Source organism: Littorina saxatilis, unplaced genomic scaffold (genome assembly GCF_037325665.1).
Source record: "Littorina saxatilis isolate snail1 unplaced genomic scaffold, US_GU_Lsax_2.0 scaffold_117, whole genome shotgun sequence".
Taxonomy (NCBI): Eukaryota; Metazoa; Mollusca; class Gastropoda; order Littorinimorpha; family Littorinidae; genus Littorina; species Littorina saxatilis.
In genome coordinates, this window is record NW_027129116.1 from 26356 (window position 1) to 44148 (window position 17793).

The window sequence follows — 17793 nt, forward strand, 5'->3', positions numbered from 1 at the left end:
CAGAAACACATGTTTTGGGTTGACGGTGATACCCAACGGGCCGTGGACAAGCTGAAGCCTCTGCTGGGACGGGCCCAGCGGGTGACTGTGTACGTGAACTCTAATCGGTATACTGACTCTGAGGTTGAGTCTATAGTGTCGACCTTCGACATCCAGCAGGTCGTGACCACCAGTGACAGACGGTTCTCTTCGCTCTCTAAGAAGCTCATGTGCGGGGTGTCCAAGCTCACTCCGGTGACCAACGAACAACCACGGGAGACTGAGAGCGAGGCTGCGGAGGCTAGTGTGTTTAGAAACATTTTTCTCCAGAGGTACAAACCAGACCACTTTGACGCTCTCAAGGGGTTGCCTCTGACCAAGTTTCTCGACAAGGTAGACCCTAATCTGAAGCCCCACACCTCATCGGGAGATGTATACTGTAAGGTGCAGAACAAAAACTGTAAAGTGTTTGCCACTGTCTCGGGGGACGATTCTATGCCGTCCTTTTGGGGATTTGCTATCATAGACTATAACGGACGATGTCACACGATGTTGCCCCGGTTGGATGTGTGTCGATTGACCTTTATGCATGCCATGCCTTACCTGAAATAACCTTTGAACAATTAAAACACAAAAACCAATATTTTGGTTGTCTCTCTTTATTTCAAATTATCTGTGCATGCTCTGTCTGAGTGTAGAACGTTGTCTTGAGTGCGCATGTCACTGTCCCGTACAGCGTCTTGTCCAAAGGTACGCTAGAGATGTTGGTGTCAACCCCCAGTTGAGCCATAGACACCTCTTTTGCAATGGTCCCGCACCACTCGTTGTTGATCTCCGAGTTGGTAGTAATGTCCCCGATAGACTCCATGAGGCAGAAAATGTTTGGGTCTACAACAATCCCCCCGTCTTTTGAGATGGCTTGGGTCCTGTAGTAGACGAGAGTGATGGTAGTGTCCTCTCCGTCATCCCCGCTAGACAAAACGTAGCCTCCCCACACGAACTTGTTGCACACAAAAAAGTGGTTTAGCACGGCCGCAGCGTCCTGATGAACGAAGGTCTTGTTGTCCCGCTTGATTGCCTCCAACACGTCCGCGGGGAGGGTATGTTCGGTCTTTGCCTTGGCCAACCACCCGCCGTAGGCTCTGAAAACCTCGTCTGGAGTCATGGTATTCTCCCCGGGGGTCTTTTCCTCTGGCGGAAATATGCAGTAGAACGAGTTGTACAGCACGTACCTGCGGTGACTCAGAGAGGACTGACGTGATAGCTGGAAGGGAAACGTGCACACGTCTGTCGTCTTCTTGTTCCCGCTGGCGCTTGCTGCCTCGAAGGCTAGGTTTTTATCCGCCCTGATTAACCTGCAGGCATCGTTGACGAACCCCTTCTGTAGCCTCTTGGTACGTCTGCTGTAGCGCATACGTGCTATCCATCGGCTTGCCGAGAGCATTATTAGTATGAACGATGGTAGGGTCTTTGCTTTAAAAAGCCAAACCTGTTGTTGTGCTCTCGACGTCTTTAATAGTTCTTACGATGAACAACCCAATACAGCTCATTGCCAATGACAAGAGCCCTCTGACTCAGAACGCCTTGGAGAAGCTCGACGACTTCAAAAACGTCAAAACATGGCTCATGGGCGAGTCTACGTCGTACATCAGTCGTCCGACGCTCTCCAAGGAAGATATCATGCACAAGACAGTGGTGCTCATGGGCAACAAGCTGATCGCCAAGATGAACAACCGTATGGTGGAGACGACCTTCGGGATGGCTCTGCACCACTCTATGACAGAAGAACCCATCGCAGAGGGCTTCGGCCTGGCGTACCTCTACGACGTTGACCGCACGGATGCGGGTAGATCCTGTTACATTTCCCAGACCGCCCCCAGCGTCGACATCATGCGCGTAGAGAGGAAGATTACTTCTCCAGTACCCACGAGCGTCAATATTCGGGTGAGCAAGGACGTGTTCAGGCAGATGGGACTCACCCTCGGGGCCATCGAGGGAGCCTGGCTCAAGATGAAGAAGGAACGGCTGGCCATGGGGTTGCCCGCTACCAACCCCGGGGATGATCCTAACCTCGTTATCGCCTCGACCGAGTTTGCCAACCTCATGAGTCACCTGGACGTTCGTCTGGACGCCGCCGCCAACTCTATCATTAGGGGGCAGAACACCAACGCCTTCCTGCTGATGGTGGATCAGTCCCCGTCGGTGACTACCCTGCCCAGGAACAAGCGCTTCAAGAACGTCATGGACAGGAGAGAGCTGGTGTGCAGGATGAACTCTATTGTTACCCAGATGTCTTTCGGGCTCAACAAGATAGTGCCCGTGCGCAATTCTGACCGGAACTCCGTCACTAAGGTCCTCGGGGAGGTGTTGCAAATCTTTGACCTGCACACCGAGAGCTCCGGAGCCATGGACGGTCTGGACGGGTGGTTCGACGGGACCAAAGCTCCCTTCAAAAAGCCCTACGCGGTGGCTATGACTACCACCAGGGTCATCAACATGCTCGAGTCGATGGGCGTGTGTTCCTCTGCGGAAGTGGACATGAACCAAACGATGACCAACCTTACCCTGACGCAGGACGACATGCATCCCATGAGGAAGATTGCACCGCAGCGGGCTGTGACCCTGAAGAACGGGTCGTACGTGCGCAACCAGGACACCCAACTGGCCAAAAAGGTCATCACCACGCGCGATCACAATATTCAGTTTGCCCGCGTGGGTAACAAGAACGTGGTCTTCGTGGCAGTGGACGACGGAAGCATGGCCGACGAGATTGCCGCCAACTCTCAGGTCACGACGTTGACCACTTTCGACTTTGCGGTGCCCACAGGCATCACTTTCACTCAACACGGGAAAGCCATGCACGGGCCCGTGAGGCAGTGGACGACCTTCGCCAACGAGACTGGGGCTAGGTATACTCTGTCCTGCGGCCAGCTCAAGAGCTTCCTGTATGAGTTTTTCATGGACAACAACAACTTTGACTACAGCGATATGATGGACTCTGACACTGCACGCGGGTGCATGATGTTCTTCCACGAGAAGCCCGGGGACGAAGAATCTGGAGACACTATGCTCGTGAAGAACAAGTACATGAGAAACAACTACTACTACAACAACGACCTCATGGCCAACAACGTCATCAGCGTCATGCTGAACCGCACTTCTCCAGACCTGCAGTCGCTGTTTGAGGAAAAGAAGAGCGAGGATGAAGAAGAAGAGGTTGAAAAAGGCGGGGTTAACATTAGCGACTTCAACCAGACCTATATGATAAAGAAGCGCATGCTCTTTAAAGAGGGTGAAGAAGGTGCGGGTAACATCTTCAACCAGACCTTGGTTAAGGCCACCGTGGAGACCTATATGATGAAGAAGCGCATGCCCTTTGAAGAGGCAGACTTCACCGACATTTACGACCGCCTGTACGGCCTGACCAACAGCGACGCCATCGAATACCTCGGGTACATTAACATGGGCTTCGGGGTCGTCTGGGTCAAACCCATGCACGTGCAGGCCGACGGCATCCTGTTTTCCAGGCCTTCCGGATATGCTCACTTCGGTGGCTCTCCCATTCAAAAGCGCTCCCAGGACCTCTCTGACGAGTCCAACTCGGTGCTCCTGCAGTCCGTGGCATACTCCACGACCTCCAGACAGGCCATCGCCGGATACCCGTCGGTCATGTGGAACAACGCCGCCTACATCGAGTCTGTCACCAGCACGACTAACAAGGTCATAGCCGTTAACAACCAGTCGGCAATCACTGACGCCCTAAACCATCTGCGCACCACGGCCGCGGTTGGCCTGGAGCTTAAAACCTTTGACCCGGAGATCAGAGGAGACGGGTGGTGGCCCCTGTTCACCCCACCCTTCATGGAGATGGAGGCACTGTCTAAGCCATTCAACCCTCTGGGGCGCATGGGCACGCAGTTCAAGACTGAGGAGGAGCACAACAAGTGCTTCACGGACGTGAACATCATGGACGCCGTGCACCCCAACGTCTACACGACCAATGCCGTCCACCAGGACATGTGGAACAACTTCAACACCACCTTTTTGTACAATAAGGACCTGTTTAACCACCCCGACTTTCCGTTCTACAAGTATATCCACTTCAACCCTTCTGCAGATGAAGGCCTGAGGGCTACGGAGGACGCCATTACCCGAGAGACTAACCGCAAGATCAACATGCACCGGGAAGACTCGGAGGGAGTTCGGGTCAAGGGAGAGTCTGCTCTGTCTCACTTCATGGGCGCAGCCATCCCCAAGACCTGCTGGAGCGATACTGAACTGGGTGGGCCCATTGCCAGAGACGACTTCAAGTCGGCCACCAGCTACAGGGTCAACGCCATCCTGACCAAAGACGACACCTCGTTCTACATTAACGGAGATGACTTTGTGGGCAAGTGGGACCGCAGTGCCGTCAGCGAGTATTCCTTCTTGAACTAAAGTGGGAGTAGTATTAATTGTAAGGGGGGCACACCCTACCTCCTTGCCAAGCCAAACATCTGAGAGACACGGACCCCTGGGTACAAAACATCTGAGCGAGAGACGATCCGGGTGTGGCTATCTTCAAACCGACACACACACATTTTCCTGCTGTGTATAGAGCGGAAGGATGATATAGAGATGATCGGCGACCAAATTTAAGCAACTTTTTCTACAAACAAATCTATACCTTGCACATAATAATACTGCGAGATGGATTTCAGTACAATGATAGCGAACACTACTACTACTGACCGAGACTCCGTGGCAGTATTGTACCCAATTCAACAACAACTTGAAAAAAATAAAAAGGTCGACAGCATAACAACAACAGCGAAGGAAGCAGCGGTCTGTGCAATGGGCATCCCCGAACATCTAGTGTTGCAAGTTATCGAAAATCGGCGCCTAGATTGTGGTGGTGGCGAAAGAGAATTCGTCAGCGTAGAAGAGCTTTACCTCGCAGCCGATGAAATTGCGCAAAGTCCGGAAAAGCAGGCTCAGTTAGCAAGAAAACTGTACTTGGCCGAAGAAGAAGAACAAGAACGACAACAACAACAACTACGTCCTCTTCCAATAATAGCCCCGTCGTCGTCTGTACTAATTACTATAAAGGAACGCGTGCGCGTCTTAGCCAGAGAAAACCAGATATTGACAAAACGTAAATTCTGCCGAGCCTGCTTAAAAGTGGAGCTTGCCACAAGCGGTATCACTTTCTTGCCGTGCGGACATTTTCTCACCTGTGAGAAATGCTCGGAAATGTTTGATGATTGTTTGGCTTGTGGCAAAAATATCATGGGTACAGTCCGTACCTTCCTGTCGTAAATTGAAGGCCTGAGGGCTAAGGAGGACGCCATCACCCGACAGACTAACCGCAAGATCAACATGCACCGGGAAGACTCCGAGGGAGTTCGGGTCAAGGGAGAGTCTAATCTGTCTTACTTTATGGGCGCAGCCATCCCCAAGACCTGCTGGAGCAACACTGAGCTGGGCGGGCCCATTGCCAGAGACGACTTCAAGTCGGCCACCAGCTACAGGGTCAATGCCATCCTGACCAAAGACGACACCTCGTTCTACATTAACGGAGACGACTTCGTGGGCAAGTGGGACCGCAGTGCCGTCAGCGAGTATTCCTTCTTGTACTAAGTGGGAGTATTTGTTTCCCCCAAAAGTGGGAGTATTTGTTTCTCCAAAAAAATCTGAGAAAGGACGGAGTATTTGTTTCCCCCAAAAAATCTGAGAAAGGACTCCAAGAGATGTCACTGAACGACTATCGGTACCTCAGGATAGCCGCCCAAAACGAAGACAAGACAGACTCCAAGATTTCTTATTGCTTGATTAACACTGACAAAACCTTCTTGCCGGACACTACTCTCTCTAAACATCTACAGCCTATATCCCCCGGGGGCAGAGGGGAGAAGGTAGATTCTGTCAAAGAGTTTATCTCTCGCATCGACACTGACAAGCTGTCGTGGAAGACTGTCGCCAGAGGAAGCGAACCTGCCCTGACCTGGAGGCACGGGTCGATTCATTTGAACACGACCACGTACAGCTCGTTGATTAATACGGGCATTGATGACCTGCTGGTCGGAGACGTCGTGTACGCCATGCCCGCCCTGCCCTACTTGGCCAAGAACAACCCGTCGGTGACCGAGTTTACATACCACGGGGGTACCTTCGTTCAACCTATGTTGTTGAGCAAGCAGGACCACACGAGGCTCACGGAAGACGTTCTGATGATTGCCAGCGGGGCAGACACGGCAAAGACCTCTACGGTCGTCGGGGCTATCATCAAGAACGTCATCATTGAGCAAGGAGAAGACTCGGTGGATCTCAACAAGCTCATTTTCTATCTGACCATGATGCGGCCCCTGGGTAAAATCTATTATAGCATGGAGGACAACAGGCAGTCCATCTACAACATCGCCACTACCAAGGTGTCTGTCGGGGGAGAGTTTCTGTGTCTTAACAACATGTTTGTATAATATGTGTGTATTGTTACTAAAAATAAACACACACAAAGTTTATTGTTTGTCAATTTTATTCCATTTGTTTGTCAGTTCCTCAAGCACCTCGGGGTACCTCTTCATAAACGTAAAGTGTAGCCCGGTGAGGTCAGTCTCGTCGTAAACCCGAAGAACTCGACCCGTGAGTTCCTCGTAATCCATAGTTTTGGTCAAGAATGGCTTTCGTTTGTAGTTGATGCACTGGCCGACCAACGTGTACATCAGGAAGAGACACAAGGAGCAGTGATTGGTCGGCGATCGGTCTCGTTGGCGCCTGAACCAGTCTGCCGTTGCCATGTAGATCTCGTACAAGAACACCACCGAGATCGGGTCTACCATCGTATCGAGTTTCTCGACGGTCTCCCACCAGTGTGTCCGGTAGTGGTCGTTCATCTCGCAAATTCGTGCCATCGTCGCCTGTCGGTCTGTATAGGTCATCTCATACGGGCCCAGCCTGAGGTATGTGTGGAACTGCCTCAGAAGCTCGTGTACTTCGCCCGTGAAGCAGTTTTCTACCTCTACTGTGACTGCGTCCATGGTGTAAAGAAGTGACATCTGCTCGGTTGTCTATATATATATAACAGCGTCTCTACAACAGACCCCATACCGGTACAACAAACCCCGACCTGACCAATCATATATCTCCATCAAATCACGTAATTACCAGTGCGGGCTCGCAGTTGAGCCATTTGGACACCGAACTCAGATCGAGAAGGCTGGTGTGGTGCACGTGGCCGCGCACATACAATCTGACCTCAAACTCCCCACGGGTAACTTTCAGTTTGCACACGAGGTTCCTGAAGCAGCACTGGTAAGTTTCGGCCAACACAAACTTACCTATCCCGTAAGGCGGGGTCACACCGACCATATGGTACAAGATACGGGACTTTCTGTTGATTTGCTGTAGGGACTGCACAAACATTGACAGCAGCGTGGAGTTATATGCCTTGAGGGAATCTACCTTGACCACTCTGGCAGATCGGGACTTATGGTTGATAATCAGCACCCGGGGGTCACCTTGTGCCAACAACGAGTCTAGGTTGTCAACGTAATCCTCCGGAAACCGTTGACTAAACCTGGGCATCGGCTTGTCTATATACTTCCAAGGACGCACCGACGGCACCGACAAGGCCACATATTCTACTCCGTGGGTCAACATATACTTACACAGCACGTTGTGCAGATCAGACCCGGGGGCTATTCTCCGAAAGATATCAGTCAGACCCGAGGGGTCGTTTTTGAACGGTAGAGGCGTCAACACGCAGTAGTACGTAGACAGAGCCATGGTTGACCGGTTGTTCGTGGCGCCTGACAAACGGGTCGTTGGGGTGCTCTTAGAGCTATGTGAGGCGGCATCTAATAATCATCGGTCACTGCATCTGGTCCCCGAGTACCTCAAGGTCGTGAGGGCCAGGATGGTCAAGTTTCTGTTCAACGCCCTGGCGTACAACGTGAACTACAAGGACCTGTCGCACACGAATGTGGAGCACATGACCAACTTCTTCATGTACCCCGCAGAGATGCCCCACAGGCTGACATATCCCTTCTGCGAGAAACTGTTTGCCAATACCCTGCTGGTGAACGGGGGGTACCTGAACCACTGCGACTGTATTATCGTGGACGCCGGTATCTCCAACAGCCCGTTCGTCACCCGACGAGATTTTAACCTGACCTTGCTTTATCTGGTGCTTACGGGGAAAGTCCGGTTGACTGTGACGGTGTGTCGCAGCTACCTGTTCAAGGGGTCATACAACCCGCTAGAGGAAGTTTTTAAAGGTTTGGTCATGGCCTTGAAGATGACGCAAGCTCTGCCCACGCGGATGCATACAGCCCGATGGGTGGTCAAGAACGACGGCCGCTGGTTTATGGCCGCTAGCCTGCCTGGACTGACAAAGCGCACTATCAAGATAGGACTGAGGTACTGCGGGGACAACGTGCTGTTTTGGACCCCTGAGAAGATGGCGGCCATCGACGAGTTTGCCTCATCTACAAACCTACGGGTGAAGACAGAGAAGATGCCCACGGAGACCCTGCTGACTGAGACGAGAGGGATGTACCTGGTGAGCGCGACCTGCGGGTTGGTCGTAAACGTGCGTGACTGTCACCCATACGTTTACGTTTGGACGCAAGACGGGCTGTACAGGTTTGACTGCCTCGTAGACTATTTGTACAGCGGTCTATCAATAAACCATACCGTACGACGGTTGATACCTTAAAACAACAATGTCTCAAGACTCGTTGTCTATCGAGGAAGAGTTATCATCTTCCTCCTCAGAACTTTCCTCCTGCAATGAGACGAGCATACCTAGACACGCCCGGGAAATACGATTGTCCGTTAACAGGATGCTCGTGCCAGCCTACGAGGAAGACACGGGAGTACCGGTGTTTTGCTCCACGCACACCAACAGGGTGTCTGCGCCACCCAGATCGGTAATAGTCAACGCCAAGGACGGCACCATACACACAGTACCGTCAAGGAGCCCCACGGTACTGTCTAGCACAGCAAAACCGTTGCTGGTCACGCCCTACGACAGCGGACCACTCGCGGACATGGCTGCCATCAAACAGGCCTCGAAGGACGAACCCACGGCTATTATCTTTCACCACGCCAACCCCAAGGACGTCTGGATCATGTTTCAGTTTTATAACGAGCTCATGGGGCGAACAGACACCACGGAGGTGATGGACACGGTGAGAAAGTCCGCTCTAGACCTCAAGAAGCCCAACAACCACGCCATGTTCTCGTTGGCCACGGCGGTGGGTGCGACCATCTTCAGAGAAGCTATTCAAACGGCCAACGAAACTTACCCCGAGGTTGCGATGACCAGGAGGATCGTAGAGACCCGCGTGGTCTTCAAAAAGACTGTACCGTACGTGGTCGTGCCCAGGATGAATCCGGAGACGATGCCGTACAGGTTTCCTAAAGACCCGGTGGTAGTGGTGGACGCACCCGTAGGGGTATATATAATGAAGAGGCCGTCGCTGGTAGACAAGTTCAAGGGCGGCCCCAAGTGGCCCGAAGACGCCATCAACACCATGTCTGTGGCGGCTTACATGAATCTGGCTACGCTGTATAACCTGGCCCCGAAGCCCAGACTGGTCATTTTTGTTAACACTGACCCTTCCGGGGTGCTGGCCATGATAAACTTTTATGAACGCATCGTTGACCCCAAGATGGAGGAGCCCGGGTGTAAGCATACTATTTATTCCGCGCTGAGCGTGTTGAACAATCCCGCTATGAAGCAAATGAAGAACAGCTGGCTGGTGCTTGCCAAGAGGTGCGGGGCTAAACCGTTCGAGACTATCCTCAGGCGCAACTAGAAGAATGCTGGCCTTTGAAGACTTGCTCTCCTTGACACCTCTGGGTGACATTTACGGAAACGAAAATGTGCTTCTGTGTAAGATTGGGAGACTTTTAGTGGTCTGCGAAGAGACTAAAGGGGTGGTGTGCTACGTAATAAACTCGTCAGATATACCCGTGAGCCCGTATCTGGCTCAAAAGCTGAAGGACGAATGCCTGGGGGGTGTCAAGACGTGTATAAACACGTTTGGAATACCGGATAGCCGGTTGCTCACGGGTGAGCCTGACATATCTTTTCAGATGGGCATGGATGGGACTTGCGGGATACGGTTTAAAGGTGACCAAATATGCCTCGGGGGTGAATTTTACACCGTTTTGACCAGAGAGATGGGAGACGAAGACGAGGGTTTTTGTATCTTCAGGGACCTGGTAGAACTACGCAAGACACACCCAGAGAGAGTCAAGGTGTTTATACACGGCGGGAAATCATCCCCCAAGGGTGCCTTTGATATGACGGTTAACATATGCACCGCGGGGTGTATTTTAGACGACATACCATACTACTGGGACATATACTATGACGCCACGGAGGGTATCGAATACAACCCGGTAATGCTGAGACTACCCAAGGACACTCTCCGACCCTTAAACTAGGTTACAACAGACCTCGGTCCTACCTGGTAAACAACAGACCCCGATCCGATACTACAGACTCGGATATTAGATTAAACTCTGTTGTAGTACATCAAACTCTGTTGTACTACATTCTATATATAAGAGAGAGCGCCTTTCAAACTTTTTCACTCCACCATGAACACTGCCGCAGCCGTAGACTTTTGCCTTACCCTGAAGACCCAATGGAGGCGTCCTCTGGACAAGATCTCGGAGGACTCTATCCGTACGGTAGTGACCAGCACTGCTAGCACGGTCAACAATGAGAGGAGCCTGTACGCCCGTGCGGCCATCGAGTTTGGAGACATGCAACTCACTCATCCCCAGTACGGAGACCTGGCAGCTAGGTTGCTCATGGCCCAGCTCTACATGGACACTCCGGGAAGATTTGAAGAAGCCATGTACACCCTGTGGAAAGACAAAAAACTGGCAGAAGAGACCTGGGAGGCATGCAGACGGTATAGCACGGAGATAGAAGATTTGCTCAGGCAACATGCAGACGCCGATTTCAATAATTTTACTTACCAGGGGGTCACCCACCTCATCAAGTCATACCTGATGCGGTCGACCGACGGGACTGTGATTGAACGACCGAGGTACACCATGATGAGGATTGCTCTGGGGTTGAACCCGACAGACTTTGACGCAGTGAAGGCGACCTTCGAGGCTCTCATTGACGGGTCGATGTCTCTGGCTTCTCCGATCATGTTCAACGCGGGTACGACCATGCCCCAGATGGCGAGTTGCTTCATCCAGACAGTGGACGGAAATAACGTCAAGAGAAAGTACGAGAGCCTGGCGGAGACGGCCAACATTTCGGCCATGAACGGGGGGGTCGGAATGAACATTGACGGCAGTGACACCCAGATGTTCAACATCGTCGTGGACAGGACCATCAAGGACGTCCCTCAGGGAGGCGCGAAGAATAAGAAGAGACCCGGAGCAGGGGCGGTGTACAGAGAGCCCTGGGAGACTGATTTCCTCAAGATTCTCGCCAATAAACGTACCGAAGGCGGCCGTGAGGACGAGAAGCACAAGGATCTGTTTATCGGTATGTGGACACCCAACCTATTTGTAGAGCGCTTGCGGGAGAGCGCCTCCACGGGTAAACCGGTCATGTGGTCGTTCTTTGACGGAGAGGCTGCTGACAGCCTGAGGAGACTGCACGGGAAAGAATTTGAAGACCTCTATCACGCCCTCGAGGTGAAGAAGGCCTACAAGTTCCAGCTGCCGATCCTCAAAGTGTTCTCCGAGGTATGCGACACTTACAAAGAGACTGGAGGACCATACACGCTCTTGAAGGACGTCGCCAACAGGCGGAGCAACCACAACAACAGGGGGACCATACGGGGGTCTAACCTGTGCGCCGAGGTCCTAGAGTACTCTGACTGCAACGAGACTGCCGTGTGCACCCTGTCCAGCATATGCTCTAGCAAGTTTCTTGTGGAGGCCAGCGAAGACGGTATCATCTACAACTTTGAGGGTCTCGGCAATACTGTCCGGGTGGCTGCGAGGAACCTCGACAACACCATCGACATAAACATGTACCCGTCAAAGCAAACCGCAAAGTCTCACCTGAGCATGAGACCCATCGGGATTGGACCGAGAGATTTCCAAGGACTGCTCCTGAAGGCCGGGCTGCCGTTCACTTCTGGAGCTGCCAAGCGCCTCCTGGACGCGGTCTCTGCTCAAATGTACTTTTCTGCCCTCGAGGAAAGTTGCAATATGGCTGTGGAGCGCGGGCCGTACCCACACTTTGAAGGATCGATGTACTCCAAGGGCATCTTACAGCAAGACACGACGCACGTCGCACCCGACTTTAGCTGCTCGATGTGCACTGCCGATGTTTCCTGCGAGTTCTGTTCTATCCCTATGCCGCTGCCCGAACTTGACTGGGAGGGGTTGAGCAAACGCATTGTACAAAACGGCCTGCGCAACTCGCTGGTGACTGCCGCTATGCCGACCGTGGGGACTGCTCAGATCTTCGGGCATTACGAGTCTGCCGACCCCTTGGACTCGTTGGTTTTTCTTGCCAGGGTCAACAGCGGCACCTTCCAGGTTGTGTGCAGACAACTAGTCGAGGATCTAGAGAAGATCGGACTCTGGACGCCATATCTAGGCAACGCCATCGTCAACAACAGCGGGTCGTTGGAGGGCATGACCGAGATCCCCGAGCGCATGCGGATGATCTACAAGACGGTGTGGGAGATCAAGCAGAAGGAACGAATGAAGATGGCGGCCATTATGGGTCGGTACATTGACCAGGGTATATCGTTCAGCGTCAATCTTGAAGACCCTACCAACTCTAAGTACCTGACTCTGCTGCTATTTGCGAGCGACTGCGACCTCAAGACGGCCAACTACTATCATCGGTCAAAACCTGCCACGGGGGCAAAGAAACTGGTCGCCAAATCTGAGATGAAGAAAGGAACTCCTCCTCCACGGGTGTGCAAGAGAAACGACCCCACGTGCATGGCCTGTTCTTCGTAAAATGTCCCCACAAGAAACACAGACTTTTTTGTTATTGTTTATTGAAAGTGACAATAAAAATAAAATATAACAATGGCGTTGTTGTTACTATATGTCCGAGAGAACCTCTTCCTCTTGGGTAGGTGCCGATGCCTTCTTCTTCTTTCTTTTCTCCTGGGGTGGTGGTGGCATATCGCTAAACTCCCGGGGTGGTGGTGGTGGTGGTGGCATATCACTGAACAGTGGTGATGGTGGCAGTGGCATATCGCTGAACAATGTCTCCTCATCTATGTCTGGGGCTCCCTGCTGAGCATCTAAAAAGGACCCGCTCCCGCTGCCCGACATCATGGCACCACCACCACTGAGCATGTTGGCTCTGAGGGCCTGGAGGTGAGTCAGTATAGAGTTTGCCGTGATCTTGGAGTTGTTGGCGCGGTTGGTGGAGCTGTATGGTTGGTTATTGACAGCCATGGCGACGTGCGTAATGAAATCGTCGGCGGAAAGGTTCATCGTTTCCGCCAAAGTCACTATATCGGTGACATTCTTTTCTACGACATCTCCCGTGCGCACCAGGATGAGCGACCTGTTGGTGGCCGATGCTGCGGCTACCTGCAAGAGTATCTTAAGCACCGGGTCGCCGGCAAAGTCCCCGCTACCCCACATGCCGGTGGCAATGGGTACTGTTGGCTGGGTAAACTGGCTGGGGCTAAACGCGGCCGCTGCCCTCTTGTACTCGTGAAAAATGTCTGCAGCGCTGTACTGACTCTTCAGGGCCCGTTTGTAGTTTGTGGCGTCGAATGCCAAAATTTCCGTGAGGGCACGGTTCTCCGAGTCCAGGAGTTGGTTGGCGTCGTACGGGGTAGGTCCAGCGTACCTGAACGCCGGATAGTTAAATCTTCCTCCGCCATAGCCCGTGTACTCGCTCACCCGGACGGCCCCCATGACCACGCAGGCGCTGTCGAGGGTCGTCTTGTCAAACAGGGCTCGTCCCAGCAGCGATTCTGGGTGAGTGATGAGCAGGATTTCCTCTTGGACAGCCCCGCGGCCAAACACCCCCCCGCCGAACCTCTTGTTGGCAAAGTCGGCAAAGATTGCGCCCTCGACGTCCTCGATGCCCGGGCCGTGTGGGACGATGAGGAGAGGCCGGTAGACGGATTGAGCGCCGTTGACCCGGGTGGTTTCCTTGTGGTAGAAGGTGATGTTGCGTTGCAGGAAGTTGTTGTTGGTCATTCCCTTGACGAAGTAATTGACCAAGCACGTCAATTTAGCCACACCCCCCTTGAACAGCCCGTCCATGTTCATCTGCTCTCTGGCGGCTCCCGCGGCAGTCCCAGTGATTTTCAACCTGCCCAGGAAGGCCATGGCGATGATCAGGAAAGTGTCTTTGGCGGACACCGTGGCGTATTCCTTGATGGACAGTCTGGGCAGCTGGATCTTCCTGTTGTTCTGCATTTCCCTCTCCACGTAGGCGTTAATGCGCCTGATCACGTCACCGCCCATCTGGGTAGTGAACGGCCGAGTGATCTTTCTGGTTAGATCTCTGGACAGCAGCCGTGGAGCTCCGGGGCTCAAAGAGAAGGTCAATGTGCTGCTCCCGCCGCTGCTACCGGCATTATTACGGTCTCTCGCGGACATCTTTGGGTACTGTCCAAGAGCCATTGGCGCGTTGGGTTGGTCGCCGTCTTTCCCGGTGGTACCTATACCGTAAAACAGAGGTCTCTTGGTGCGTGGACCGTCCGGGCTTTGTTCACGACGGCGCTTTTTGCTGCCCTTGGAGTCCTCATCGTCGTTGCTAACCATCTTCAAGACAGCACCGACAATATACCGCCTGGCGGGATCAATCCGCAAGAAATCCATGAACTTGTCGCCGGCCTGATGGTAAAAGTCCAGCCCACTCCCGTGGTACTTGAGTTGCCATTCCGACAGCGTGTTAAAGACAAACCCCTCGATCATCCACACGGGTTCCTCCGGCTTCTGGGCGTTGCCGATCGAGGCTGGCCTGAACATGTACACCGATGTGTTGTTCGTACCTTCGTCTAGGTAGTCGATGATGCCCATGGGGTACACCAGACTATACCCCTCAGTCTCCATCATACCGGTGTTGACATAACTGCTCTGAGGAGTCACCACGAATTTGGGTCTCCAATCCTCCCCGGGGGACTTGGCAAACGTCATGTACACAAAGTGTTTGGGGTCTCCGGGGCGCCCGCGGCGTATCTCACACATGCCTGTGGGGATGCGCAGTGTGTCTTGCTTGGCGTAGTCTGTCTTGTCCACGTGGCACTTGCCGCTGATCAATACGGGCTGCACGGTGGTCGTAAAGTCCTTGTGCCAGTCCTTGCACTGATAGATGGACGTTATCCCGAAGGGCATGATGTTATTCGCTAGTTTGACCAAAGACACCTCGCCGTCTTCTTCTAACAGGGGCCTGTACATCTCGACGGCCTTGCTCTTGGGGTTGGCCACGGTCAAGATATCGTCAAGTTCCTTGAGGGTGATAATGTCGTTGTACTCCTTGGTCATGATGTTCCTGGTGATGTTGTGGCTGGGTTTGACCAGTTTAAACAGCAGCTGCCCCCCCGTGGGTCGGAACAGCTCATCAAACCCGACGTGACACATAGAGTACACGGGTAGAAACCTGTAGGGCGCGATTGATCCTGCTTTGTCAGGCCCCACGACGGCGAGTTGGTGTCCAGATTTGAGTTCCATGGTTGCTCTACAAATGTTACTAACCTGCCGTTGCTCTACAAATGTTACTAACCTGCCCGGCCGAACTAATACTCACAATCGGAACTGTCACTCATTGATAGCTTAGACATGTCTGGGAGGGCTCCTTGCCTTATCACGGCGGCTATAGCGTTATCAACCATCGGGCTCCTGAGGGCATTGCGCATGCGGTCGATCATAGTCGGGTGACTCTCGGACACCGTCAACTGAGAATCCAGGGCGTTGCACATGACCGTTTCTGGAATGTGTGCTGGAAATATCCCGTGGGTAAAATAGAGCTGCGCTGTCAGGTTTGCCAAGCGAGAAGTGTCCGCGAAGCAGTAAAACAACAGTTTGTTGGTGGCGTACCTACCACCGGAGCACGTTAAAATTTTGTTTGGGTGGTTAAACTTCATCTTACGGGATACTGTGGGTGGGTCGTAGTTCACGAAGAACCCTCTGTTCCGCGAGGCAAAACACACATACTGGCCGTTGGATGCCTCTGAGGGCCTAAGCACTACCATTTCTTTGACGTTGCGCCCGTGGCAATATTCCCGTAGGGCCCGTCTGCTGGGTCGCTCTTGGGTAAAAAACAACAAACCCCGCACTGCCATGATTCACCGGAAGTAATTGACCGGAGCCAAGTCTGTTGTACAAAGACTGAGGTCTGTAGTCTGTTGTACGAAGACTGAGGTCTGTAGTCTGTTGTACTTTAAAACAAAGACTGAGGTCTGTAGTCTGTTGTACTTTAAAACAAAGACTGAGGTCTGTAGTCTGTTGTACTTTAAAAACGTATAAATACTCTGTGTACGAGGATACAAGTTTTATTTCACAAAAGAAAAGTACAAAGCACCCCCACGATGGCCACCGCAGCAGACCGAACGTACTTCCAGTTAATCAACACGGTGTTCTCTGAGGGCACCTGGGGGCCCAATCGTACTGGCGAAGATACTCTGTCAGTGTTTTGCCCTCCCACGATGAAGTACGACCTGATTAACGACGGCTTCCCGATCCTCTTAAGTAAGAAAGTTCTGTACAAGTCTGCCTTCGAGGAAATGTTGTGGATGGTCAGCGGGTCCACCGACGTCGGCAAGCTCAAGACCAAGATATGGTGCGCAAACTCGAGCAGAGAGTTCCTCGACGGTAGAGGGCTCACCCACTACGAGGTCGGCGACATCGGTCCTGGATACGGGTTCCAAATGAGACACTCGGGCGCAAAGTACAGGGGTAAATCTGCAGATTATACTGGTGAGGGCTTTGACCAACTCGCAGAGTGTGTCCGCAAGATGAAGGAGGACCCGACCTCGAGACAGAATCTGATGTGTTTGTGGTCTCCCAAAGACACCCACATGATGGCGCTGCCCCCGTGTCATTACTCTACCGTCTTCGAAGTCAGAAACGGCAAGTATTTGAACGCGCACTTGACCCAAAGGTCCGGAGATATCGGGTTGGGGATACCGTTCAACATGGTAGGGTATGGTCTGTTGATGCATCTGCTGGCCCACGACGCCGGGTTGACGCCGCACATCTTTGCCCACACGATCACCAACGCGCACATCTACATGACGCACGTGGAGACCTTAAAGAAACAGCTGCTCCGTATCCCCGACGGAAGACCCACGCCCCGGCTAAGGATCACCGCCCCCCCGGGTACAGCCTTTGACGCCATCGAGATGTCCGATATACATCTCGACGATTATTTCCCCTTGATTGACCCGCCCCTGACTCCCGTCATGCGCATGGCCGTGTGAGTGTGACGTCTAATGACCTTGGTGGCCCACTTCTGGATGGTGTCCCGCTTGGTCTTCTTGAGCTGCGACGAGTCTGCTTTAATTAAGCAGTCGCTGAAGCACGCCAGGTGGTACGTGGGACACAAGTACGAGTGTTTGCTGCAGAAGAGTTCGTTAAAGAGGTGAAGGGCCGCAGAGCCGCTCATGAGTGATGAAGGTTGCTTGACGAGCGAGTAAAAGTAAATAAATCTGAGCTTGTTGAGCTTGCACTGTGGGTTTGTGTAGTGTTTGATCATGTTGTCTATGAATTTCTTGTTTGTACGCTGCCTTTCGGTACACACCACTGTCACTGCCGTCTCTACGTTCATGTACTTGCGGCGCGTCTGAATGAGCTCGTCCATGTCGTTGAGGTCGGGATAGGTACGATAATCCATCAGCATGTTACATATGGTACAGT

General features: G+C 52.7%; 1 protein-coding gene and 1 pseudogene across 1 annotated transcript; both read left to right on the top strand.

The window, feature by feature from the left end:
* Window positions 1–10569: 10569 nt before the first annotated feature.
* On the top strand, window positions 10570–12921 carry LOC138957397 (ribonucleoside-diphosphate reductase large subunit-like). Its single transcript, XM_070328518.1, has one exon. It carries the CDS (start codon window positions 10570–10572, stop codon window positions 12919–12921), a length of 2352 nt encoding a protein of 783 aa, XP_070184619.1.
* Window positions 12922–16466: 3545 nt separating this feature from the next.
* LOC138957398 (thymidylate synthase pseudogene) lies at window positions 16467–17357 on the top strand (annotated as a pseudogene).
* Window positions 17358–17793: the final 436 nt, after the last annotated feature.